We start from the raw sequence: 26,282 nt of genomic DNA on the forward strand, positions 1-26,282 counted from the left end.
AATAAAAACAGGCTTGCCCCCCCTGCCCCCGCCCATCTCCCCTTCTCCACCCTCAACCCTAGGGCTTTCTCAGGCCCCACACTCTCTCGGGAGCACACTGAGTGTCCTGCTCCCTAAATGTGGGCAAGCGTGCGTGCACACACACAGACACACACAGCCTTAATCCATCAGGAAGGGTGGTTCAGAGTTGCCCCCGAGCCCCTACAGTCACCCCTATTCCCGCAGGAAGAAGCTCATGAAGGAGAAGGCAGCCGAGGGACTCTGGAAGGTCGTCCAGCAAAGCTGGTGAGTACAGGCTTCCAGGCCCAGTAGAATGAGGAGAGGGAGGAGGCCATTATGGCAAGAAAATGACCTTTAAGGTGAGTAACGCACTACATTCAGAAGCCCTGTGGCCCTGAGCTTCCCCACCAGAGGAGGGCAGTCCCCTCAGCCAGGGCCCCCACACGGGCCACGAGACCTGAAGAGCAGGGACTGGCACAGTCCCATTCCTGAGGGTCCTCACTCCATATCCCAGGATGGCGCTGTGCTTGGGGGAACAGCTGGTGCCAAGGCTCCCCTAAAGTGGGCTGGGTCTGAAGCAATGAATCCTGCTCCCCTTCCCCACACACACACACACACACACACACACACACACACACACACACCCCTATAGCCCCAACACACATCAATACATATACTTCATCACAACATGGCTGTCCATGGGTCCTGGGTCCCCAGGATAGTTGTCTTGGTGTCCAGTTTCACCACATGCCACCCCTATACCCGCCAGACTAGCTGCTTCCACCCCCACAGACCCAGCTCTTCTTTCCAGCCTTCCGATTTCCAAAAGACTGGATTCCTCAGCTCCAGGTGGCAGGGCTGGGTGTCCGACAGCATGCCTGGGGCTCCGTTAGCCAGGGGATCCGGGAGGCCACCTGCTGGGCCAGGGCACCAGAAAGCCACGCGGCAATCACACTAGCAGCCCTAGGACAAGCCATGCCAGCTCCCCTCAGGGACAGGCCCAGCACCCAGAACTGCCCACACCCCTAGGCCCTGCCAAACACTGCACTCCACACCACTGGGCCAAGGAAAGGGTAGAGGGAGACGAGGGGAGGTGGGTGGGGGCATTCATGGACCAGGGCCAGATATGGCCCTGGGAGTCCACAGCTCCCATCACCCCTAGGCCTGTTCCCCAACGGCTCAAGGCCAGGTGGGCAAGCCTGAGTATAAGTCTTCTTCCAGAGCAAGGCCTCCCCCAAGGGGCTAGGCACGAGAGGTGAGTCCCTCCCCAGGGAAAGAGCCTAAGGTCCTACTGGGGGTAGACATGAGTCCTCCATCACAGCAACATGCGCTTCGGTGACAGAAGGGTCCACCCCACTGGGGCATGTCAAGCCACCAAATATTCAAGGCAGGGTCCAGCCCCTCCATTTTTCAGATTGGGAAACTGAGCTGAGTATTGTGAGACTTGTCACGGAGGTGGGCAGAGCCAGCACCATTCCCAGGACTTCTGACCCTTGGCCTGGATCCTAGGATCAGGGATTTAGGATGCCGTCAGAGGCCTGCTGTCCCCCCAGAGTGCCGTACTCGAGAGTGGACAGAGCAGCAGGTGCTGGGGCACCGCTCTGCCTTCTGCCTAGGGGCCCATGCAAAGCACAGCCTGGCCCCTGCAGAGGCCCTGGGCCTGTGCCCTGGGTGGTCTGGCCAGAATGGCCAGGGAGCTGGGCTGTCCCAGGCCCCCACTGAGCACCCTTGCTGCAAAGGCCCACGTGTCCACAGGATGCCTGAAGGTTAGTCTAGTCACCCCACACCCTGTCCCTGCCGGTTAAGGCGCAGGCTAGAAGCATCAGCCCGTGCCCATGCGCTGAGGGGGAGCTCACTCATGCAGAGCGGAGGGAGAGGGTGTGGAGATGGCGAGGAGGGAGACGGGGCAAGAAGGGAGATGGAGGGCAGTGAGAAGAGGAGGAGAGGCATGGAGAATAAGGCAGAGATGGGATGAGCGACAGAAGGGGGCAGGGATGAAGAGGGAAGGGCGGGGGCTGGGCAAGGTTTGGAAGGAATGGCACGTGAAGGAGGCAGGGAAGAAACTAGGAGCTAAAATGAGGCCCAATGGGCTAACTAGGGGGCAGGGGAGGACAGGAACCAACCATGTGGCATGGTACACACGGACAGGGAGGAAGATCGGAGCCGGTGGAGAGGAGGGCGCCGGAAGCTCACTCTTTGCCTCATTGCCTGCAGCCTGGCATTGTACGCTGCCACCCCCACCCCAGGGGAGCCGGCAGGGAGGGAAGGCAAGCAGGCAGGGGAGGCCAGGCGGAGGGCAGGACACCAAGCAGGGAAGGCACCACGCCCACGCGGCAGGGACAGATGGACACGGGACACACGGATAAGCCAAGGGACGGGGCATTAAACAAGACGAAACAGAACAAAAACAAAAAGAAAATCAACATTAGTTGGTGTTCTGAGTTCAGGACCTGGCCACAGCTGGAGGTGGGGACGAGGTCGAGGAGGAAGAGAAAGACCCAAGAGGTCCCAGAGCAGGTGGGCCTCCTGCTGTCTGGCAGGACACGCCATCTCTCTCTTTGCTAACCGCATAGTGGAGCAAGAAGGTGCCAGCCTAGGACCAGGAGTCCCACCCTTCAGCTGACCCTCACCATCAACAGGCTCCATCCTAAGGCCTCTCTCCTCGTGGTCACCTGCCTCTTCCTGGATCTAGCCATGACCCTCCAGCCTGGGGCCAAGGGTCACGCACCCTAGCGTCCTTGCATCCCTTGCTTCTTCCATCACACCTGCCTTCGCCATCTCTTCCCAGGGAGCTCCCACGCCTTTTTTCTGTTGCCCAAAGCTGCCGGGCACCACCAAGAGGCCTTACAACGAGCCTGCCATGACACACAATAGAGCCTGCTGCTATCCTTCTATTCATCCTTGTTGACTCCCCCAAAGGGCAGCACAGTGGCCAGCAGCACCCCACCCTGGCTTCCAGGGAGCACTCCCTTTCAGCTTTCCTCTCTCTGCAAGCCACTCCATTCCAGTTTCCTGGCTGCACCCCATCTCGTGTCTCCAACCTCTAAATGGGGGAGGCTCCTGGACCTGATCCTGGGACCTCCTCTCTATCTGTGCTGACCCCCTTAAAGGCACCACCAGGGCCACTCTATCCATGCATCCACAGGCTGGCAGCCCCTTCTGGAACTTTTGACTCATACATCCAACCGCCTGGTGGTTTGTGAGCATCTCAAATTCAGCAAGAACAAAATCTCACTTCTGATATTCCCTCCAAGCTGGTTCTTCTCATACACTTACCCGGTTCAGTAAAGAGCAACAACTCCACCCTTTAGCAGCTTGAGTCCAAAACCTCGGAATTGTCCTTGACTTTTCTCATGCTCTCACATCCCACATCGAGTCCATCTGTAAATCTTGATGGCCCCACTCCTGACACATCTACAATATGAACACGTCTTCCCATCACACAGTTACCGCCCTAATCAATACAAGCAGCCTCCTAGCTCTAGTCACCCTCCTTCCATCCTGGCCACACTGCTTCTTTTAGAACAAGTCAGATGATGTCACTCTTCTACCCGAGCCTTTCTAAGGCTTCTCACACTATGCAGAGTAAAAGCCAAAGTCCTTGCAATCACCTGCAACGCCCAGAGCAAGCTGGCGCCATCTCCTCTGTGACTTCACGTCCCACTACATTCCCCTTATCAGACACACTGCCACCTCGGGCCTTTGTACTTGCTATTCCGCCTGGCATCAGACAGGTGAAGCCTTCTTTAATCACCTTACATAAAGTGCACCACCCTCTTTCCTTACTGCCGCTTCACTGCTCTATTTTTCACCTCTATGGCACTTAGTACCCACCTGATGTATTATATATATATTTGTCTATTGTCCATCTCCAACGAGAAGACTAGGATTTCTACCACTTTTTTATTACCATTTTCCTAGAGCCTGGATTAGCTTGTGGCACAGATGAGTTGCTCATGGTAAATGAAAGACTGACTGGACCTTGATTTCATCTTTTTCCATGATGAAATGTAAAAACTGACTTGATCATTTAAGCTCCCAAAGCTTGCCACCAGCGTCTCTCTGTATCTGTGTCCATCCTTTATTCTAATATCATGAAGAGGTAACTCACCTCCTGGTTGAGCATCAGGTATCCATCTGGGTTCAAAAGACCATCTCACCGTACCTCCTTAGAGATCCTATTCTTTCCATTTCTTTCTTGCTCGCTTTCTTCTCTCTTCCCAGCATATTCAACCTCTCGCCTTCCTTTCTCCTCGAAAAATACCCTCATGGTTCTTACATTTTAAAAAGTCCCCAATACCTTTACATACAAAACAATTTCTCAACATCTTGCTACCCTCTTTAGCTACCATCCTCTTCCTTTTCATCACAAAACTACTCAAAAGAGTAGGCAATATGCTGTCTGCACCCCTCTCTAGTCACCCCCTGGCCCCTCACAGACCAGTCTCTGTCACAATCAGTACTGAAAATCATTGGTGGCACCTAACTGGCAAGTCCCGATGCATTTTTCTCAACCTCTTCCTCATGATCTCGACACAGTGACATTGCTCCCTCTCTCCTTTCTGGAAACCACTTCCTATCTTGACTTTTGTGATGACCCATTATCCCAGCCCCTTTCACTGCCATGAACATTCACTCAGTCCTCTGGCCATTTTCATCCCCCTCATGGCCATTTTGTCCTAAATCCTTTTCACTACATGTCCTCTGACATAAAGATCCACCCATGCCCAGAGCTGTAACCTTTGTGAAATGACTCCAAAATCTACAGTTCACACATCAGTTCAACTGCCTTCTGTGAATCTCAACCTGGAAACCCCACTGTCACCTCAAACTCAACACAACCAACACTGAGGTCCAGACCTCACACCAAAAATGTCCCTCCTAACTCCTAGCTTGTTAATGGAACCATCATTCTTTTTCTATTCACAAATATTCAGAATCATCTTTGATGTCTTCCTCTCCCTCTCTCACCCACTATATCCAACCAGCATGTAAATATAATGGTTCTGCTCCCCTTGACAACATCCTTGACATCCATCTCTTCTTTTATCATTTCCAAGGTCAGTACCCTAATTTGAACTCCTCTCACGTAGACTATCTAACAAGCGCCTACATCGTCCAGTTCCAGGTCTCTCCCACTTTGCATTTTGCCTGTCCACCCCTACCAGACACATCTTCCTAAATTGTAGCCCTGATGCTGGCATGCTCCCCTGATTAAAATACATCAAAGCTTTACCACACTGCCACCGGGTAAGTGCAAGATCCTTACTCTGGTATTTAGGACCAAACAGAGGCAGACCTCATGCTACCTTAACTCTCATGCAGCCTATAGACTTTCACTCTAACTTGTACTTAAAACATTCTTGATGCTTTCTTGTCTTCACTATGAATTCTTAGTCTCTAATAACCCCACCCCCTTTGAAAATCCTATCCAACTTTTCCTTCCAACCTCTTTAGTTGATAATTATCTCTCCTTTCTCTTCATGCCCACGGAACTTTCTCCATATGTCTCTTATTACAAATGACTTCATTTTAAAGTTCCATTTCACTTTCCCCTTCCTCTAGAACTTATGGATAAGATCTACATCTGATTTCCAACATGCACTGAAATTTCTACCTCTACAATTACCTCAGTTACCTGAGATCAATCGAGTCACAGAATCAGGATCACAAGATAACTTGATTGGACTCAACCAACTCTGACTCTTATTTCTTTTCTTGTCTTATTGCACTGGCTAGGACATCTAATACAAAGTTAATGATGGTGGTGATAACAGGTATTCTTAATTTTCCCTGGTGTAATGGGAATGCTTCTAATGTTTCATTAGAAAGTGTGAGGTGTGCTACAGGTTTCTAATGCTCACCCTTTATCAGGTTGGGAAAACCATCCCCACATTCTCTGCAATCTAAGCTGCCATGAATAAAATATAAGGAGTGCTTGGATCAAAATGGAATGACCCAGGGACACAGTATTTAAATGTGGAGGACACATAGGAGGAAAAGGCAGATCTGAGGGAGAAAAGCCAAGAGAAAACAAAGCAAGTTCATGGCAATGAGAGGTTATCCCTCAGATCTGAGCTTCCTCGGTTACTCATGTTGAAGCTTATTGCACAAGAATGTAGAACAATCAGAAAGAGGTGGTGCTGAAAATCCATCCTCCCTAGCTCCCAGACCATTCTACACATGGATCCTGCCTGAGTGCCTTTACCTATACAAACCTTACAGGACTCCTGAGGAAACTGTATAAGCAGGACCTACTGACATAAAAAATACTGTTTGTGATAGGGCAAGGCCCCTTTGTAACCCTGGGAGTCAGATCAACTGTCCCCTCTAAGTATCTCAGCCTTTCTCCTGATGAGTCACTCACAATTGGTGGAGAAGATAGCAAGACTCAGGTATAGAGACACTATGCCAACACCACCACTCCCTTCCCTTGACAGTCAAAGCATGAACAACTGCAGGATATGGAGGTGGACAGTCAAGACCTCAAAAGCTAGTAGGAAATAAAAGACTAAGGGGAGATCCACTACAAGATTGACATCCTCCCAGGGCTGTTCAGGTATGGCTTTTTCTTAAGGAAGCTCCTGGAGAGCTAGACAGTGGGACTCTGATAGGGGAAGGAGTACATTCTACTCCCCCAGAGAAAATCCCCTAAAATCCTGCTTCCCATGCAACTAGAGTATCACTGTTCTCCAGGCTACTGTCTCAACTCTATAAAATATTGAGAGGGCCCCATTCCTGCCCCTCAGCAAAACCAAGAGGAAATGGGTCTCTGCCAACAAAAGAAGCTGAAGGATCCCTATCAGGGTTCCAGGTGTGGGTGAAAGTAGAAGAGAGCATCCCGGCTGGTGTGCCCCATGAAGCATTTCACCCCTGGGGTTACAGAACTACTCATCTGTGATTTGACTATTAGGCCAAAAATGGGCTATGAGATCAGTTCTCCAGAGGAGGTGAAGCCAATTCCCATGGTGTAAATACTTCCATTAGGGCCAACATTAAGTTACCCAGAGTTTAGCTGGGGACTTTGCTCTGCTCTGAAGTACAGGATCTGAGCATCCAGGCCCCACACCCATGTCCTGGATCTAGCCCAATGGCCAGCTGGCCTGCCCCCGGCTACTTCCACAAACCCACCTTCCATCACCAGGGAGGGTGTCTCCCTCCTTCCCTACAGCTGGCATGGTGACTCAGCTGCCCCTAAATTTAGGAAAAGGGCAGAGTCAGCTGCCCAAGCTCCTCTTCTCCTCCCTGAGCTCCCACTATCCTGTCAGCTGAGGGGCCTGGCAGAAACCACTAGCCCCCTCCCCCACCCCGGCCCAAGTCTCTGACTGGCCCATGCCTGGGCTTCACCTCTATCTACAACAGAGCCAACCCCACAGCATTTTCTGCCTGGGTTGTTCCCCAGGAATAGTCACAGGCTGAGGACAGTGAGGAAGAAGGGAGCCCTGCTGACCCCTCAACATGGCCCTGGACGCTGCCTCTTCTTGCATTTATCTCTCCAATAAGTTCTTCAAGTTGCCCCACTCTCTCCTCTCCACACAAAGAACAGCTCTCTCGCTGTTGGGAAATGGAACTTCATGTCTCAGTGTCAGCTTCCCATACAAGCTGGTCCTAAGCAAGGACTAACAGAACAGCTGAACAAAAAAGGGGGATCTAGGTCTCCCCCAAAACAGAAATAGCCTAATAGGGGCCCCCAGGTTGAACAAGCAATAAGAGCCCAGGGGCTTCAGACACCCACTCAGGCTTTGTTGTGCCTCTGGGAAGGCTGGAGGGAAGTTCTATCTACAGAGTATTCCTTCCTACCTCACCATACCTTCCCCAAAGAACTGAAATCTAAGGAGAGAGTACTTCAGGCGGATGCAGACAGAGCCTCCTCTGTGCCCTGGAAAATCTGTATACCATCCCCAAAGTCACCACCTCCATGAAGCTTTCCCTGATAGCCCTAGGTATAAATCAAGTCCTAGGTTTGCTTTCTCCGGGCTCCAGGACTTTGGCCCCCACCTCTGTGGTAGCACACACTGCACTCTGTTAGAATTAATTTGTCTGTGTACCTAAGCCCTCACTAGACCATAAGCCTCTTAAGGGCAGGAACTGAAAGACACTGATCTTTGAATCTCAATGCCTTTCTTAGAACCAAACAGACAATGAGTGCAGAAGGTATGAAGGTTCGTGGGCTCCTGGCAGTCTCTTGCCCAGGCCAGAGCGGCACCTGCCAAGGCACAAAGGCTGTGCCTTGACCTCCCCTGGCAATACCAGGCAAGACCAAAGAGGGAAGGGGTGAGGGAGGATGGAGGGAATATCCACTGATGGCTCCAGAGGCTCTCACCTGCCACCCGGTGGGCCACCAGCCCCTCCAGGTTCAATGGTTCCTCTTCTGGAGTTCGGGATGGATCTGAAGTCACCTCCTTCGGTGAGAGCTGTTGCTGAGCAGTGAGGCCAGGGAGAGAGGCTGGGGGCTGCTGAGGCCCTGGAGGGCTATGGGTGTTTGCAAGGAAGGCAGACGAGGAGGAGGCTGGGCTCTTTGGATAGAAACTCTGGCTGGGCCCAGCTGGACACGGCTGATAATCGTAAGGTGAGTAAGATCTGCCAAGAGTGACAGACTCCAGGGAGGCCCGTGGGGCCAGCTCAGGGCTTCCCAAGGAATGCCCACTGGGGATGTAGCCAGATCTCGACTGGGTCAGTGGATGGGAGGAGCCAGAGAGGGGGTGGGAGGAGAGGGGTGAAGCCCCTGGCCAGGCTCCTGGGAGACTCTGCGACTTGTGCAGAGGGGCAGCAGTGGAGGCCGGCTCCAGGTCCAGCATCAGCATGTTGAGCGTTTCAATGGACTGCTCGATCTCCTGCTGGGAGGCTGCCCTCGGGAACTCTGGGAGGCCAGGGATGGGGGTCTCTGCCAGTGGCTGAGGGCTAGGTCTGCTGGGCCCAAGACTCTCCAGTTGAGCTCTTTCCTGCTGGCGAGGAGGAGGGCGAGGCTGCTGCTGCTGCTGCTGCTGCTGCTGCTGCCAGGAATTCAGGCCCCTCTGCACAGCCTCTCGACTGCTTCCCCCACGGGCTGGAGCTGCGGGCAGCTGGGGTTCCGTATCTGGGAAGGACTGTGAACGGAACATACTGCTGGGGTCATGGCCATAGTGGGTGCTGGCCACTGGCTGTGACCAGGCCGGGTGGGGGCTCTCTCTCTGATAGCCAGCTAAACCCTCCTGTGCAGAGTATGAGGGTCGCATGGGGGCTGAGTGGCCAGCACGGGCGGGCACCCCTCGGCTGGCAGACTCATAGGGGTAGCTCCCACCATTGACCATTGGCTCCACAGGGTAGGACTTGTCCAGTCCATTGGTCAGTGGGGACAGGGCCTCTGGGTAGCCCGCTTCACTGATGTTGGTGACGCCATCCAGGGAGGACAGGGTGCCCATGCTGCCCACACTGTGCCCATCCTGGTTGGGCAGCTCATCGTCCAGGATGTCTGTCTCCCGCTCAGATGCCAAGGCCCCGCCATTGACGTGAACCTGGGCTGGGACCACATGGCGGCCAGAGGGCGGCGCCGCAGGGCCCCCCACCGGGCGGGACCGGAGATGCTGGGCGTGGTACATGGCGCCTTGCTTCTCTCGGTCTAAGCCGAAGCCACTGAGCAGGCGGTCCAGCTCACGCTTCTCCTCGGGGCTCAGGACAACAGCGGCACTGGAGGGGCCGGGGGCTGTCTCATCTGTCTTGTCTGTCTTGGTGGAGGCTGTGGAGTTGCCGGAGTCACTGCTCACAGAGAGGGTGTGCTCCACGTGGTTGGGGGTGGCCGACAGAGCGGGCCGCGCGGCATCCACGGCCCCGGTGCTGCCCAGCAGGCCGTCCTTCTTCTTCACCTTGGCATACAGGCTCCCGTCCAGTGGCCCCTGGGTGTGTCCCACCACCTCTGCGAGAGACAAAGTCACAGGGGAGACAGCAGACAGCAGATGTCAGTGGGAGGCAGGGACATCCATTCTCAGGAAAGGAGCCAAGAGCACCCATTCCCTGGCTCTTAAAACTCTTCTCACCACCCGAGATAGAGCTAAGGAGGCAGAAAGGAGGAAGAACAATGCACCCCCCACCGTGGGTTTTTAGAGCCTCTCTGATACCCAGCTTCAGGAACGGGGCAGTGAAGACCAGGATTGGGGAGGGTCCTGGGGACCCTGGCTCTGGCCTTTCACTGGCTTCTAAGGACCTGGGAGGGCTGGGCCAGGATGGGATCCCATGTCAAAGAGGACAGGCTTTCCCTCTGAATGCTGGGGGGCCCACGAGGGCTCTGAAAAGGGGGTCCAGGAAGTGGGGGTGGGGTAGTATCTTAGGGATCCAGAATACAAAGGCAGAATTACCACCAGGGTAATAGACAGCGTGAGTGTTTGCACACACAGAAATCATCCTGGATACTCAAGATCACGTACTGTCTCCACTCAAGTTGGAATTCAATAAAAAAAAGTAATTTTTTTTTTAAATCAGGGAGAGGAGTCCCTGTGTCATTTTGTCTGCAGGCAGCCCTGGGGACCCCATGAGCAGTACTTTCTCTGAAAGGAAAAAGTGAGCACTGGGTGGCTGAAGGCCAAAGGGCTGACTCAAGAATGAAGAACTTCCCCCGCCCTGAGGAACTCAGTGATTTCACACCCTGTACAGTCAGCAGGCTGGCGGCAGCCCCAAGGCGCACGCACACACACACACTCGAGTGCACTCACACACACGGTCACCTCACTCCAAGGCAGAACCCCAATTGGCAAGAGAAAAAGTCCCCCCCCCCAAACACTGCACAGACTCCAGCCCAGACACCACAGTCACACTCACTCACACAGAGAAAACCAGACACAAAGACATGCAGAGACACACACGCCAACCAGAATTCACCCAAGTCCAATACCCACATGAGTGTGGCTGCTGAGCACGCCAGATGGGTGGCTCCGGCAGAAGCAGGGGTATGGGAAGAAACATGCAAATGTCAATTATAGTAGCGAATACGTGCCAGGGAATACCTACTATGTGCCAAACATACTGCAGGCACTTTATAAACACGATGCTAATCCTGGGTCTCAGGGAGCATTACACGTTCAAGAAGCTGAGGTTCTGGGAATAAGATCATTTATCTGCAGATACATCATAGCTGGTAAAGCCCAGGTTTAAATCAGAATGAATTTAACTAAAATAAACCTAAATTAAAATCAAAACTAATTTAAAATTAGGACTCCATCTGAACTTTAGAGACCAGACAATTTTTATTACTCTCTACACAAATTTTATTCTACATTCTACACAAATTTTATTATTTTTATACTCTCCTATGACACATACCCAGACACAAACACATACACACAGTGGAATCAACACATAAAAGACAGCAGTACCCTAAAACAAATACTTAAAATTTAAAGCCACAAGCATTTCAGAAAATACAAGCTCCTACCAAACCCAAGAATCAGCCCTCAGGCCAAAAGTGGCAGCCTCTAAAAATAAACACTCATACAGAAGCCCACGGCCAAAAACAAGTGATCAGACAACCACAAAACAGGAACATCCTGATCAACACACACACAAACCACAGGCCAAGCAAGTGACGTCACCGAGAGCGTGCAGAGATGCCCGGCAGGGCGTCCACATGCCCCTGGGTACTGGGTGCTCTGGCCATTCACGCCACTCTCCAGAACCATCTCTCTGCCCCAAGTTTCCCCGAGGGCTCTGGGACTGCACCCAGCAGCCCCAAGTGACAGTGGTCACAGCCAGGGCTCACGGGAGTGGACAGAGCTGCTCGAACCGGACAGGGGTTCTGGCTGAGCTAGCTCTGCATCTCCAGCAGCCTCCCCCTGTGCCTGGCCCCCACAGGCTGCTAAGGTGTAGCTGAGGCTTGGCTGCCTGTCCTCGTCCCTAAAGAGCTTCCAGTTGTCAGATGAAAGGTTGCCCCTCGTGTTGTGTGCCTCCATAAAAAAAGAGACCCCAACAGCCTGCTTCTAGAGGAGGAAAGTACTGAAAACAGTAGCCTCTCATCTACTCAGATTTCTGGGGGTGGATCCCATGAGGATGGGCCCCTCGGACCAGTCAGTGGGAGTCCGAAGGACTGCTTTCCCTCTTGGTGTCTGAAAAGCCTCTGGCCTTGGAAGAAGGTGGTCCATCCCTGGGTCCTGGCCCTGCTCTGCACCATAACATGCCTGAGTGTCCCCCTGTGCTAGTGACCCCCTCCATCCCCTGCACCCTCATCACCCCAAGTCTATGCTAGCATGATCTGGGAAATGGGGGAACAACAAAGCCAAGAGTGGAGTGTCCAGTGGCTCCCCCACTTATCCTTAGAAGGCAGTGATTACCACCCAGCGCAGATCTGAGAGCATTCTTCCAGACCTACTCCAGCGTCTCCTGTGTCCATAACAGGAGAGCCTTTGGCAAGAAGGCCTTCTAAGAAAGCGTCCCCAGAGGCCGGGAGAGAGGATTCACACTGATTACCGCTACCTGCTATCTTGGCCCTTCTGGCCAGGCCCCACTCTTCATTGATTTTGAAAATGTCAATATTAAACTGATTCTGCAGGTAATTGACCCCCACGTGGGCTACTGTTTGCAGCAACAACCTCAGGAACAATAACTGCCAGGCCACTAAAGCTAAGGGAGAAGATCGAAGAAGTGTAAGTTGTGTAATTAAGTCCTGTATGTTTAGTGCAAATGCAAAAGTCTATTGCTACCCTCAAAGAAGGAGGCAGTGCCTCCGGATCACCACAGTCTGCTCACAGGCTCTGGCCGTTCTGTGCCTGGTCACCGGGGTTTTTGTATCAAGGGAGAAACTGAAGCCACCCAGGACTCTCCCAGTCTATCCAAGCTCCGGGGCGGCTGTGCTGCAACCCCAGAATAGTAGTATGAGCTGTGGGGCACCGTCCCTGCCCCTCCCATCAGAGATGAAGGTAAGTGCCCCTGCTTCCGGCCCAATACACACATGCTCGTCACCCCCTCCTCCCCATCCACCCCGGCCACATTAAGAGCTATTTACCAGGACCACAAGAAGCCGGAACACATTGTCGGTTTCAATCTATTAAGGCAGGAAGGTCAAAAGAGAGAGATGCGGGCAGATCAAGGAGGAATGAAACAGAGAGTAGAGAGGAGAAAGGACGTGGAAGGGATGAGGGCAGATGGCCCTCAGGCTCTGAAGCTCAGGGCCACCAGATCCACATGTCCCAGCTAACCCACATGTCCTCCACACGAGGACAGGCTCTCCCAGTGTGGCCAGTTGAGGCGAAATCATCTCAGATGAGAGGAAACTGGACACCCACTGCGAGGGAGCAGAGGACAGAGTAAGAACCCGCCTGGTGAGCACAGGTGACAATGGAGGAGGATAAACCTCAGGAGAAACACTAGGTCCAGGCAGCCCAGGGTAGCCTGGCCATCCTCGCTCGTGGGCCCATTCCTCTAGGGAAATGGAGAAGTCCACCATCAATTCAAGGTCCCACTTGCTTTGTTTGAAAATGGCTCCTTGCACTTCCCAAGCAGCTGCTCCAAGGCACAGACTCCACCCTGAAGGCTGAGCTAATTGCACCCAGAGGCCCTTATTCCAGGGCTGCCGTAATCCAGATGTGCGAGTCATGTTTTTGGAAAGCTCTGAGCACAATTCCAGCTGACCTGGATGAAGCCCACCACAAACTGTGGAGGTGTGAGTGGCACTGCCCAGGCCTGGGTGCAGGCAAGGAAAGATGCTTCCATCCCATACATTTAAAAAAGAACAAAAGAAATAAATATGGGAGCTTAGGTTATATGCATTTAGGATAGTTATTTTCTAATTTTAATTTATCTCCTCTGGGGATTGTTAAAAACGTAAATTCCAGAGCCCTCCCCTCCCCAAGATTTTTACTGAGGGTCTGAGGTGGGGGTGAGAACAAGCATTCCAGGGGTTCAGGTGCATACATGGGCTGAGTATCTTGAGAACTCCTGCCCCAGGTTGCCAGCTCTGAGATTAAGGATCCCGCTTCCCTTACTAATGTCAAGTGGGTAGATTTTACTCATTAGGAGTCAAACAGACACTCCAACCATGAAGAATGGAAAGGGACAGTCCAGTTATCCCAAAGAAAGAAGTCAAGGACTCAATGAGGAGAGACCCTGCCCTGTTCAATCGTGGCCCACTGTGAATAGCGGATGATTTATTAAGGTTTCAGGACTGGGCCCTCCATGATAAAAAGTCCTTTGGGGCCACGTCCAGCAGACTCACAATTCATTAAAATACATTACCCAGAGCAGTGATGACCAACCAATGTGGAAGATCGATGCTGTTCCAGCAGAAAGAGGGCACAGTGCCCACCCTGGACACGGGCAGTGCGGCAGAGACAGGGGTCCCAACAGGCCTGAAGGGAACCTCAGCTCATTAACCACTAGTAGGGGCACCAAGGTCACATGCATCTGGGAGGTAGGTGAGCTCTGACAAGTACTGAGGCCTGGCCAGGAGGCAGTTAGGAAAGCAAGTTCCAGACATGTCAGCCCTTTAGCCACAGAACCACCACCATGGTGGAAGCCACACTGGGGCCAGCTCTGTGAAGGAGCAAAATGTGGGAGCCAGAGAATGGGAGTGGGTACCAGGTTCTGAAGAGGAAGCAGAAGGGCAGCGGGACTCCCTAGCTATCCCTGCACAGGCACACCCTTTACTCAGCAGGATGGTCCCCATCTTGATGGCCACATCAACTTTCGTCAAGCACTTAACCACACAGAGCCTGACCTCCAAGCCTGCCAGGTGAAGATCTGGATGTTTACTTGCAGATTTGCTGAATGATAAGATTCAAGAGCTAAGTACCTTGAGCTAGGCCTGGCACATCTAGGCACACTAAATTCTCCTCTCTCCATTTCAGCAGCTTTTGTTACCCAGAATAAAGTCCAATCTCCCTTGCTGGACATACCAGACCTTAAATCTGGCCCCTGCCTGCCTTCTGAAGCCTCACCTTCAGTGTCCTCCCCAAATCCCCCATTCTACTCTCACTATTTACATGTTCTTTCCTCTGCCTTGCATATACTGTTCCCGCTCCTAAAATGCCCTTCCTTCCGTACACTGTCCCTGTAACTCTTAACTTCACTAGTAAATCTCTCCTTCAGATTCAGTTTGAGCTTCTGGGCAGACTCTGTTACCTTACCTCTTTCCTGCAGTCCTCCAAACTCTTTTTCCAGGTTCCCAATGGCCTTTGTAGACGTCTACTATAAGACCGTCATCCCTGGATGGTCATTACTGATGTTCTGGTTTGTCTCAGACAGTACCGTTCTCATGGTGGTCTATGTGAACAGTGCCTCCTAAGAGTTCAATGCATAGCCCGTGTGGCTATGCGGGATGGCCCTCCAGAGGGCAGTGCCTGGCGCATGTTACATGTTCCTTCTTGCATTACCTGAACAGCTCAGATAGCTTTGTAAGGTCCTATCAGCCACTGAAACACTCTTCCTTTACTGTCACTCAAGAAGTAGGAAATCAGGTATTTGGGATGGGCCCTAAGCTCCTTATAAAGGAAAGAGAAAACAGAGGCACTGTAACCAAAATCTCACAAGATAGGGGAAGAGTGTTCTACATAGTTGGCAGCCCAGGCTGGGCCCAGAGGAAGTCCCTATAAATGGACTCAGCCAAAGTCTCCCCGATGGCAACCCCAGTCCAGCCACACTCCAGTCTAGGAGACATCAATGTCTTGGGCCAAGGATCCCTTTAGGTATCAGCCTAAACTACTATCAAAAAAATAACAAAAATATATGAACACAAATTTTGCACATAATTCCAGGGTGTTGATAGATACCCCAACATCCATCTATGAACTTTAAATTAAAAAGTGGGGTGCTGCTCCTGGGGATCCCTCTCTATCACTTGGGGCTTCTAGGAGAAACGCCAAGAGTAACAAGAAAACACACAGAAAGGAAACCTTCGAACTGGAAGAATCCAAGAAGAGGCCTAGAACTGAACAGGCCACTGAGTTCCAACCTGCTAGGGGAGGGGAATGTGAGGGAGACCGTGGAGACCCTCAGCCTGAATGTTCAAGCATGACGCATGACCTGGGGTCCACCTTGGCAACGGTGGACGAGACCACCTATGGTCCAGTCTGTGACAGTCCCGGCCTACCCCACATTGGCCTCCTATCCCACAGCCAGCCAGGGCTGAGACAGCCCTCTGCTCATCACATCTTGCAGAAAGTTCTAGAATCTCTCTGAATGGGCATGGGCTTCTTCGGGGGCTCTGAAGAGCATGAGAATCAGCAGAATTGAGGAGTCTCTGAATTTCTGCAGGGGAACCACACAGAAGAGACACAGCCTCTGAGAAGGTAGAGGGCAGGTGCAGCCCTAGGAACTTAGGTTCACACTGATTCCATACTGCCAGACACGGGTCCGGATGAGCCCAGGTGGCAGACATACCTGTCTTTCTTCCTGCATAATAGTACTTAGAGGAAACCACTGTGTTGTCAAAATGGAGAGAGAAAATTCTTCTTGGGGCTGCTGTCAATCTTTTCACAAGTGGCTCTGACCCCTATACAAGTGACCTCACCAGTGTAACCCACAAATCTGCCTCTGTGGGCCCAGGGAAGCTGGGCAGCAAGTGTCCCACCCCTTGGCCACTTTCCTCAGCAATTCTGCCAAAGCCAAGGAAGAGGGCCAACATCCAAATGGAGCCCCATCTGAATTTCAGCCTGCGAGCTTGAAGATGGAGAAAGTCAGTCTTCACACTGAAACAGAAAAGAGAGCCTCCTCCCACCGGCTGCTCCTGCCAGGGACCCTCAGAAGCAGCAGAATTAAGACCCCAGAGGGACAGGAAATGTGGGATGCTGGCTGAGCCAAGAGAGCTTTTTAAAAGCCATGGTCTTTTTTTTGAGCTGAAGGACCTTCGGGAATAGTTAATTCATGGTCCTCGCTTTATGGGACAAGGAAGCTCAGCAGGCAGCAGGCCACAGTCACCCAGCACTGAGGCACATCTCCCTGCCTCCAAGTTCAATGTTCCTCCCCCTAATGGTGCTTCAAGGTGAAGATGGCTGGAGGAGCCTGGAGGGCCGGAGATTCTGCAACTCTCGCTGCATACCAGCAACCTCCCCGTACAATAATACACGGGGCTTCTGCCAAGTGATGATGGCAGGATATGTGATGGATGTGTCCCCAGGCCCTCCTGGGGAAGGACCCTGGGCACTTTACACAGATACCATCTTACTTGCATTCCTCCCGGGAGAAGGGGCAGGGTCAGGCAACGTGATCACGAACTTCATTACAGACTCAGACCCGAGGGGCCCAAGCCTGGAGGGTGAGTGTCAGTCCTGACAGCCCACGCCTGCCTGCCGGGCAAATATGAACTCGCAGGGCCAGCCTCCTGGCTCCAGCCTGGCCTCCAGCTCCCACGCCAGCACTATAACCAGGGCCTGGCACTCCTACTCCCCGCCCTCGGCCTATCCGGGCACCAGATAGCACAGGCACATTCGGGACAGTAAAAATAGCTCCCGGGCCCACAGCAACCCAAGTCCTTCCCTGCCAGGCCAGAGCGCCCGCCTGGACACAACCCGGACAGGGGGGTGATTGAGCCGCCAAGAGCCCTGCCAGAGCTGGGCGCCAGCCAGCAATGGGAGCCGGCAGGAGGAATGGTCAACACCGCCACAAGTCCCAGGGCACAGATGGGGGCCGGGTGTGGGGGGTGTCTGAAATAAACATCCCACAGGGAATGTTTCGGGGCTGCGCCTGCCTCCATGGCATTCCCTCTGCTCACCCTTTTCTCGTCCACCAGGAACTGTTACCCCAAAAGAGTAACAGCAGCACAGACACACTGCCCCCTTCCAAACTGAGGAGCCCCTCAGACTGCGGCAGGGCTTACAAGTCCCAGGGCAGCAAGTTCTGAAGGGGGACAGGCAGGTTCCCGGCAGCCACCCCCAAAGGCAGGGCAGGGGACCACAGCCCCGATGAGCCACGAGCCCATCCCTGGCCCCGGTCCAGAGCAGATCCCGGCCCCCAGGCTCAGAAGTCCCCCACGGCCCCCACTCCCCCCCGGGTCCAGCAGAGAGCCGCACAAGGACACACACAGGCAAAACACATGCCCAGCAGACACTTACCCTTTGGACAGAGAGGGAGAAAGGGGTGGGGAAAGAACCGCTCTGATTTGATCTCTGCTCCTTGTGCCTCAAGTTTCAAGTAATTCCTACATGGCTGCAGCTCCCCGCGCTGCCTGTGTCCTCCTCAGGCTCACTGGGACTGTCAGGGGTGGGAGGAGCGAGTGGCCAGCCTGCCCGCCTGCCCAGCACACTCACCACTCCCTCCCTGGCTCGCTCGCAGGAGCTCTCACTCCCCCTCTCTGTTCGCTCTACCTCATTCTGGCTTGTAGGAAGCCAGTGGGATAAAACTCTGTCTGTAATTCCAGCCAGCTGGGTCCCCAGGGCTTCACTTATCATCCTGTAGCTATGCAGTTCTTGAATGACATCACAGTGGCTTCCCAAGCCCTCCACGCAGTGAGAAGGGGCCAGCCCAGCACAGCCCGAGCCCCAAACCAGTCCAGCCCGGTCCAACCCAGTTCCAGCCCAGTCCAACCCAGTTCCAACCCAGCTCAACCCAGTTCCAGCCCCAGCTCAACCCAGTTCCAACCCAGCTCAACCCAGTTCCACCCCCAGCTCAACCCAGTTCCAACCCAGCTCCACCCAGTGCCAACCCCAGTCCAACCCAGTTCCAGCCCAGCTCAACCCAGTTCCAGCCCAGCTCAACCCAGTTCCAGCCCAGCTCAACCCAGTTCCAACCCAGCTCAACCCAGTTCCAGCCCCAGTGCAGCCCAGCATAGCCACAGAACAGCCTCACTCAGCATAATCCCAAATCCAGTAACCCAGAGAAGTGGGAACAGAGAACCTGGGAGCAAAGCAGGGACAGGAGGGGAGAGAGAGGGAAGCGAGAGAGTTCCTATGAGGGTATTGAGATTTATTTCCCCCAATTTTTCCACATTTTTTTTCCATTCTCACAAATGAAAGGCAGAACAGATGACAATAATTTTCCAGCTGCTGAACAATAAGGTGGAAATCTTTTTTTCCTCTCTCCCCCTCCTTTCCCCCCCGACAGAGCAGAGTCCAGGAGCCAGCACACTTCTCTGGCTTAGGAAAGGGGAAAAAACTCACAGTTCCCAAACTTCCCAGAGGTGACCACAGGGCCAGAGTAGAGAGACTGGGTTGTCACCCAGGCAGTTCTCAGGGAGGGAGACAGGACCCCCAAAGAGATGGTGTTCACGGGGCTAGAATCCTGACCCAGAAACTTTGACAATTTTTGAGGCCTGTCTTTGGGGAGACCAGTGGGCATCTGGTCCTGGATGTTGACCATCAGGCCACGTGAGATGCCTCCAATTGACAGGCTAGTGGTATGCAGTTTGCTCCCATCTGTAACAATCATTAATGGTGGGGAGAATGGCTTTTCAAAGCATGAAGAGATGTCCAACCTCACTCCCAAGCACCCAGGTCTGAAGCACTCACTTTGCACATCCACAAGTTGCTACCACCATTCTGTGTGCCCTAAAACGTACCAGAAGTCCTAACTCATGGCAGCACACCAATGCCCACCTCTTATTTGCACACCAATGAAAATCCCAACACAATTCCCTGAGTTGGCAGAGTGGCCTGGGTAGGCAGCAGACCAGCAGGAGCTTCAGCGACAGCTCCAGCACATCCTTGTGAGGGGCCCTGTTGGTGTGCAGCCCCAAGAAGCTTCTGTAGCCACCCCACCGGGTGCCCAGACCTTTTCTGGCTGGGACAGGCCACCTGCTTCTCCCTCTCTGGGCAGACTCCTCTTTCTTTGCCTGTCCCCATTGCCAGCCTCTCACTCTGGAAGCTTCGTTCAGAGGGTAAAGAACGAAAAGAACAAAAATGGCAGCTGGGCCCTATACGCTAGTCTCTGTCTTAATTGCATCTTCACTGATGAGCTGAGGGAGGTTCCCCCAAACCATCAGGAACAGGGAGGAGACAAGAAGGTTCCAGGTCTCAGGCTCCAAACTGAGCATAAGAGGACTTGTGACTTTCCCAAGGCAGGATGGTCATGGCCACAATTCAGACCAACATTGCCATTATCCTCCTGCCTCTATAGAGCCTTCTAGAACCAGCCCGTGAACTCCAGGGTCTTGAAAGGATTAAGGTCACTCAGTGCACCCACTTATCCCTATCCTGCCCTTCCAAAGGTGCTAGTCTGTGTTTTACATACATACATCTTCATGTTTACCTGCATGTCTGAATCCTATTGATGTTAATTTGAAATTTAAAATTTTTTTAAATAAATCTGACTTAATTTCAACTAGTTCTAAGCATCAAAATCCACTATGATAAATCTGGTGTGTAAGGCATATACTTTTTTTCCCTAAAACGCATGAAGACAGATATACCTAAGATGTCTGCATGTAAGATAAGCACAGGAACACCCCCCCACACACACACACCCCACCACCAGCACATCCACCCCTCCTCCTCCCAGGCCCGGGTCCTCCGTGACCCAATCTCACTGCCCCCAGACAGAGCCTGCACAGCGCTTAAGCTTCAGCACACATCCCCTGGCCTGCCTTTCTCTGCTCACAAATCATGGCATCAAGCCACCAGCAAAGCAAAGAGTGTCACAGAATGGCCCAGACTCCAAGGAAGCAATGTTTGGTTAACACACACAGGGTTCTCCAGGCATTGGATACTGCCAACAGTATACCCTGAAATGCCACCAGTCCTCCCACCTGCAGAGATGGTGCCAGTGGGAAGGTCCATGAGGAGGGAGAGGAGGACTTAGCCGCTTTCACATAAATAGGAAAAGACTTCCTAGGGTATAGGCAGGGACTGGTTGAAAAAGGTACACTCGGTTTTATCATGCTTTCTATTTGAAAGAAGAACAACAACAAATACTTTTTAAAAAATACTTTTAAAAAATTCCCCTTAAAACAAACTGCAGAGGGGCCTCCCCGGTGGCACAGCGGTTGAGCGCTGGGTTGTGAAGCTGTCCGTCAGCCTCTGCAGCGCCGGTTCGATACCCGGCCACCGGCGAGGGTCCCACATGACACCACAGACCTCTCCTGCCACCCACTGCTCCCCTCAGCAGTGTATTTCGTCAGTCTGCCTGTTCTGTTCCCGCTCTGGCTCTCATGAAGTCTCTCACCCTCCTGAGCTTCTGACTGTACCCAGTGCTTGTATAAAATAAATAAATAAATCTTAAAAAAAAAAAAAAAACTGCAGAAAAGAGCTGGAGCAAGGCAGCTAGGGCAAAAATCTCTCCCACTAAGGGGTGGGTTAAACCAAACTTGAGGTTAAAGTATTTAATTTGGTATCCAAGGTAGCTGGGTGCCCCCCCAACCCCTCCTGACAGCCTTGAGAGGGTGGTTTCATGAAATACCAGATCTAGGGGCAGGAGAGTGGACATGGTGACCTTCTGGGGCCCCTCACATGGTTAGTGCAGTTTGAGACCCCAGATTTGCCTGGTGGAAGCCAGCTGTGGAGAGCCGGCCCAGGATGTCGCCTGGTCCAAACACGGTCAACCCCAAGGTCAGCTGAGTTCATCAGGCCCAGCCCAACCACCCTGACTTGGTCCCCCCAGATCCAAGAAGAGGAAGTTTCCCAGTATCACAGATGGCTGGAGCGGAGATCACCACTCAGGGCCCCTGGCTCCCAAAAAGAGGAACACCCACTGCCAGATATGGGCTGACATCATGAGGGGGATGCCTGTCACATAAGAACCTCAAACATCTCCAGGTTTAGCCCGCAAAGAAAGTGGAATCGTTGAGGACAACTCCACAACGGAGGAAACGCTTCCCGAATACATGTCAAACAAATGGCCTATCCTCCCGCCAGCAGGCCCCCAGCTTGGGGCCAGAAAGCGAGGAAGTCCCATCATTCAAGGGGGCTTCTCTGGGGAGGAAGGGAACCCAGCCCCCCGCCACCTCATTCAGCCCCTTTCCTGCCAGGCTCTTTCTTATCATTGGCAGGTGGGGAAGCCCGTCCAGATCTGGTTTTTGCTCTTTCTCTTAAGGATCAAAATGGAGGAGTGCTTTGGTCGCTAAGCAGTCCAATGCTAGAACCAAGCAGGAGCAGAGTGGTCCCAGTGATCTTCAAGTGGGAGAGGTGAGGTCCCAGAGACACGGGCGGAGGACACAGCAGGGCCAGTGGTCATCACCGGGGGCAATGTGCACCCTTGGGGGACACGTGGCGATGTCTCCAAATATCCAGAACACTCTTGCTTCTGGTGGGCAGAGATGCTGCTAAGCATCCTGCAGGGCACAAGCCAGCCCCTGCAACATGCAGTTACCAGCCCACATGTCAAGAGCGCCCAGATGAGAAGCCAGGTGGAGGGCAGACAGGTAGGGTGAGAGACAAAGCTCAGGAGTAAGACTTGCAACTCCTGTCCAGTCCCAGCTGGACAATATGCCACTCAAGCCTGGACAAGCCATTTCCTTTACCTGGTCTCAGTTTCCAAAGTGGTAAAATAGTGAGAAGAACAAGATGAGCTTTGACCTCTAAAACTTCAGGGGGATGAAGGGAGGGTAAGCACTGGAAGAGGCCTGCCCAGGGCTGGAAACAGGTCACCGGCCTCTGCAGGACCTGCTTGCTGCCCGCCAGCCAGTGGAGAGGGAAAGCAGGCTGACCGGAAGCTCCCAGTAGGGGCAAGGTAGGCTGTGGGTGGCCCCCACCCCCCAGGTAGCCCATCCTTCCTGGGTCTGGCTCCCAAGGGCCTGGCTCAGAGCTCAGTACCCCGAGAGCGGGGCAGGGGCCGAGTGCCAGTGGATTACTCAGGAAGGGAATGGTCAACTCCCAGGAAGAGGTCAGAGTTAGACAGCAGTCAGGGGACATGCACTCACCTCCTCACTTCCCCCCACTCTTATTGCCTCCTGGGACACGGGTACCATCTCAGTAGCTGTCCTCACGTGGGAAGGATGCCATGAGAATGGGGAGAGAAACCGTGGGGCTTGGGGAGCCAGGAAGAACAAGACAGCAGAAGAGAATGGGGCGGGTAAGTTGTCAACTGTGTGCCTGCGCTCTGGTGGATGTTCTCTCGTTTGCTTCCACAAGCGCCTTTCAAAGCAGCTACCATCACACCCGACTTCCTGATAAAGAGACCGAGGCTTAGAGACTGTGGCAAGAGTCTGCCACTCTGCCTCTGGTGCTCAAGTCCTTTCTTTCCTCTTCGCAGAGGGAAAAGAGGAGCAAAGGAGAAGGCTGGGGCCCTAGAGCCTGCAGGAGCTACAAGGAGGCAGAGGAGAGTGGCAATAACATCACAACGCGGGTTCAGAGCCACCTCCCAAGCCCACCAGCCCGGTGGGTGCGGTCCCTGGGAATTCGATGCATTTATACAAATGATGCTTCCGGGCCCAAAGTACTTCTGCAAGCTCACAGGAAATTGCCTCAGAACTAGCCTATGAATGAATTCACACAAATGAACCCATCTCTTCACTTAGGGTCCATCCCCATACCTGACCCCAAGTACTGGTCCCCAAACTGGCCATGCAGTTTTACAGCTACAGCTGCCATCCCTGCTGTGGGGTGTGCAGTGAAGATTAGAAGGAGGCTCATGTAGACATCGCCCCAGATGTTCTGGGCCACTGGGTGCCAGTTCATATGTGTGAGCAGGTGGGAGCCAGAAGTAGGCAGTGTCTGCAGCAGAGGGACACCCCGGAGGTGACCTACTGACCCACAGAAGCTGTAACACCATGGGGTACAGGTCTGGACAGGTGACAGGAGCCAGGGCACCGCTTCTGTATCTCATGAGGAGTGCCTGCCTGGTGCCCCAGGGATCTCAAGCAGTGTGTGGGAGGGGGCAGGGAGGCAGGAAGGAATAAGGGAAGATCTGAGAAGCTTTGAGCTTTCATATCAAAATCTGATCTCACTGCCCCTGGAGAAGGAGGAGAACATCAAAGCACACTTTAGTGCTAACAAAAAAATGTTTTTTAAGCAATCAAAGCAACACAAGGTGAAATTCTCCAACAAGCAGCCAGGGCATCGACTAACTCTAAAGACGTAAAGACTGGGTGGGGGATGAGAAGGGCAGTCAGAGCTCCTGGCCCCCGCCCACCCACAGCTCTGCAGCTGCTTCCCAGAACAAAGGAGGCCGTGCCCGTGCCTTTGATAAGTTACCCGGAGGTTGAACAGGCTCCTGCCCAGGGCGGTGGGTGAACAGTCCTGCAGGTCTGCCTCTGGGGCAGGTCACCTCACACCCCTTCAAGAGAGATCTGAGGGGAAAATACTACTAGAGCAGAGAAAGGGAGGGGCAGGGAAAGGGGAATTTGGAGCAAGATTCCAAGTCCCCTTTGTGCACAGAACCTGCTGGGCCTGGTCAGCGCTCTCCAGAAGCTGCCTTGTTCACCCACGTCTACATAGCACAGTCCCTCTCCCACCTAAACAGAAGCGTGGTGTGGAAGGGCTCTCTCAACTTCATGAAAATCCAGTCCCGCCATCTGTTCCCCTTCCTGTAGCTCTCCCAAGGCAAGTCAGTTCTCCAGTGAGTCAGACCTGCACCCCTCCTGCTGCAGCTGATACCCACCTTCCTCTCCAGCTCTGCTGCCCTGTCCCTAACCAGTTGCTGCACAACAGAGAGACCTGGAGATGGAGCTGTCTGGCAGCAACAGCCACACACTGGGAGTCGAAGTGCCAAGGTACCATGGACTGACCTTGGATGGGCCTCAGGTACCCCTTTGTGCAATGGCACAGTACACCCTGAATTCTAGTAGTTCTAGACATTCTGGCATCCAAGTAAGAGATGTTCAACCAGGGGCGGTTTGGATTCCAGAGTCCTTGCACACAATTCTCCTCTCTTGCTTGGTCCTGCCTGGGTGGCTCGAGGAGCCAAACTTCTCATCTGAGTCTATTTCTGCAGCAGCCACAGAGCCCCTGGGGGCTAGGACAGAAACAGTGATTTACAGGAAGTCTGTAAATACACGCCAGGCTGCAGAAGTTCCGAGGGCCAGGCGGAGCAATAAAGAGGCGGACTTATTTTCATCAGAGAAATGCAGAAACCTAATCCCCGGAGGGGGCTGATCTAGCAGACAGGGGCGGGAGCTCCCCCTCACAGAGCAGAATTAGTTAGATCACAGCCTCCCAGGTCTCCCCATTGGCGTTGGTGGCGGAGGGGGACCAGGGGCAAGGCCAGAGTTCGCCAGCTCATCCACTGTGGCTCCAGTTCCCTGAAGCTGGCCTCGTCCCACCCTGCTGCCCACCCACCAACATGCAGGACAGCGGTGGACAGAGCCAGGCAGGCAGACATTCTGTTTCAGCTCTCGGGCTCTCAAAGCCCAGGCTGCTGCGTCCACACGCCCAAGTTCATGGGGCAGGAAGACGGGGCTCCTCAGGATTCTGCCCTTGGGAGACCACAGTAAGAAGTGGCAGGCATCAGAATCCACTCTCCCTCTACCTGCTGTGTAAACACTGGTAAGCACCCAACCTCTCTGTGCCATTCTCATCTGTCAAATGTGAACTATGCAACAAAGCTCGCAGCAGCATCATGAAGGGAGGAGTAAAGGAAATAATGGGCAGCTAATAATATCTCACATATGGAGGGTGAGTGTACACAGAAAGGAGGGAGATTTCCCCTGTTTCCAACCAAATTGTGACTAGGAATGTCGATGAATGCAAACCTGATGGAGGCCAATTTGGCACTACAGAGATTATCAAAGTTATAAATGCATCTATTCCTCCACCTGGCAACTCCATTTCCAGGAATTTATCCTATGGGTAGACTTGCAGAGATGAACATGGTGTGTGTAAAACATTTTCTCTGCCACATTTTTGTAAACAGCAAAAGACTGGAAGCAGCCTAAGTGCCCATGTTGCCTAAATATAGTTAAATAACATGCAAGTTAAATAGGTTATATAAAGGTTATATACCTATATAAAGTATACAGGTTCAGTGCAATATTATAAGCTCAAAAAAAAGGTTCTTTATGTACCATTATGGAGAAGACACCACACAATGTCAATAGATGAAAGAGCTCAGGGTACAAGCCAAATCCTCCCAATGGCTACCTCACCCTAAGTGATCTCACTACTCTGCCCAAATCGCCTAGTGCAGCCATGCTGGCCCCTTTACTGCTTCCCAAGGTGGACTCCTGCTTCAGGACCTTTGCACATGCTGTTCAGGTGCCTAGAATGTTCTTCCTCAGGTATCTGCTCAGCTGACTCCCTCATTTCTTCAACTCTTTGCTCATGTGTCCCTTATTCCCTGTGCCCTAGGTTCACCATCCTTGTTTAAAACTTCAACTCACAACTAGACACACCCCTTCCCACACACACACACACACACACACACTCCCCCATCATCTTTCCTCTGTTCTAGTTGTTTCCAGAGTATTTACCACCTTTCACAAGCTCTCTCATTTGCATATTGTGTGTATGGTATGGGGTGCT

The 26,282-nt window shown here is 52.9% G+C and overlaps 1 protein-coding gene across 7 annotated transcripts in view; it reads right to left on the bottom strand.

The window, feature by feature from the left end:
• TNS1 (tensin 1) overlaps positions 1-26,282 on the bottom strand; it is a 199,301-nt gene that overhangs the window by 36,945 nt on the left and 136,074 nt on the right. For 6 of the 7 annotated variants that reach the window (XM_054700073.1, XM_037524017.2, XM_054700072.1 and 3 more), the window contains one exon: positions 8,324-9,892. The exons of the other annotated variant lie outside the window; for it this stretch is intronic. In XM_054700073.1, coding sequence (XP_054556048.1) covers positions 8,324-9,892 — 1,569 coding nt within the window. The remainder of the gene's footprint in view (positions 1-8,323; positions 9,893-26,282) is intronic. 7 annotated transcript variants of the gene reach the window in all.

Source organism: Talpa occidentalis, unplaced genomic scaffold, assembly GCF_014898055.3.
Source record: "Talpa occidentalis isolate TD23 unplaced genomic scaffold, MPIMG_talOcc4v2.1 talOcc4.3, whole genome shotgun sequence".
In the NCBI taxonomy this organism is placed as follows: domain Eukaryota; kingdom Metazoa; phylum Chordata; class Mammalia; order Eulipotyphla; family Talpidae; genus Talpa; species Talpa occidentalis.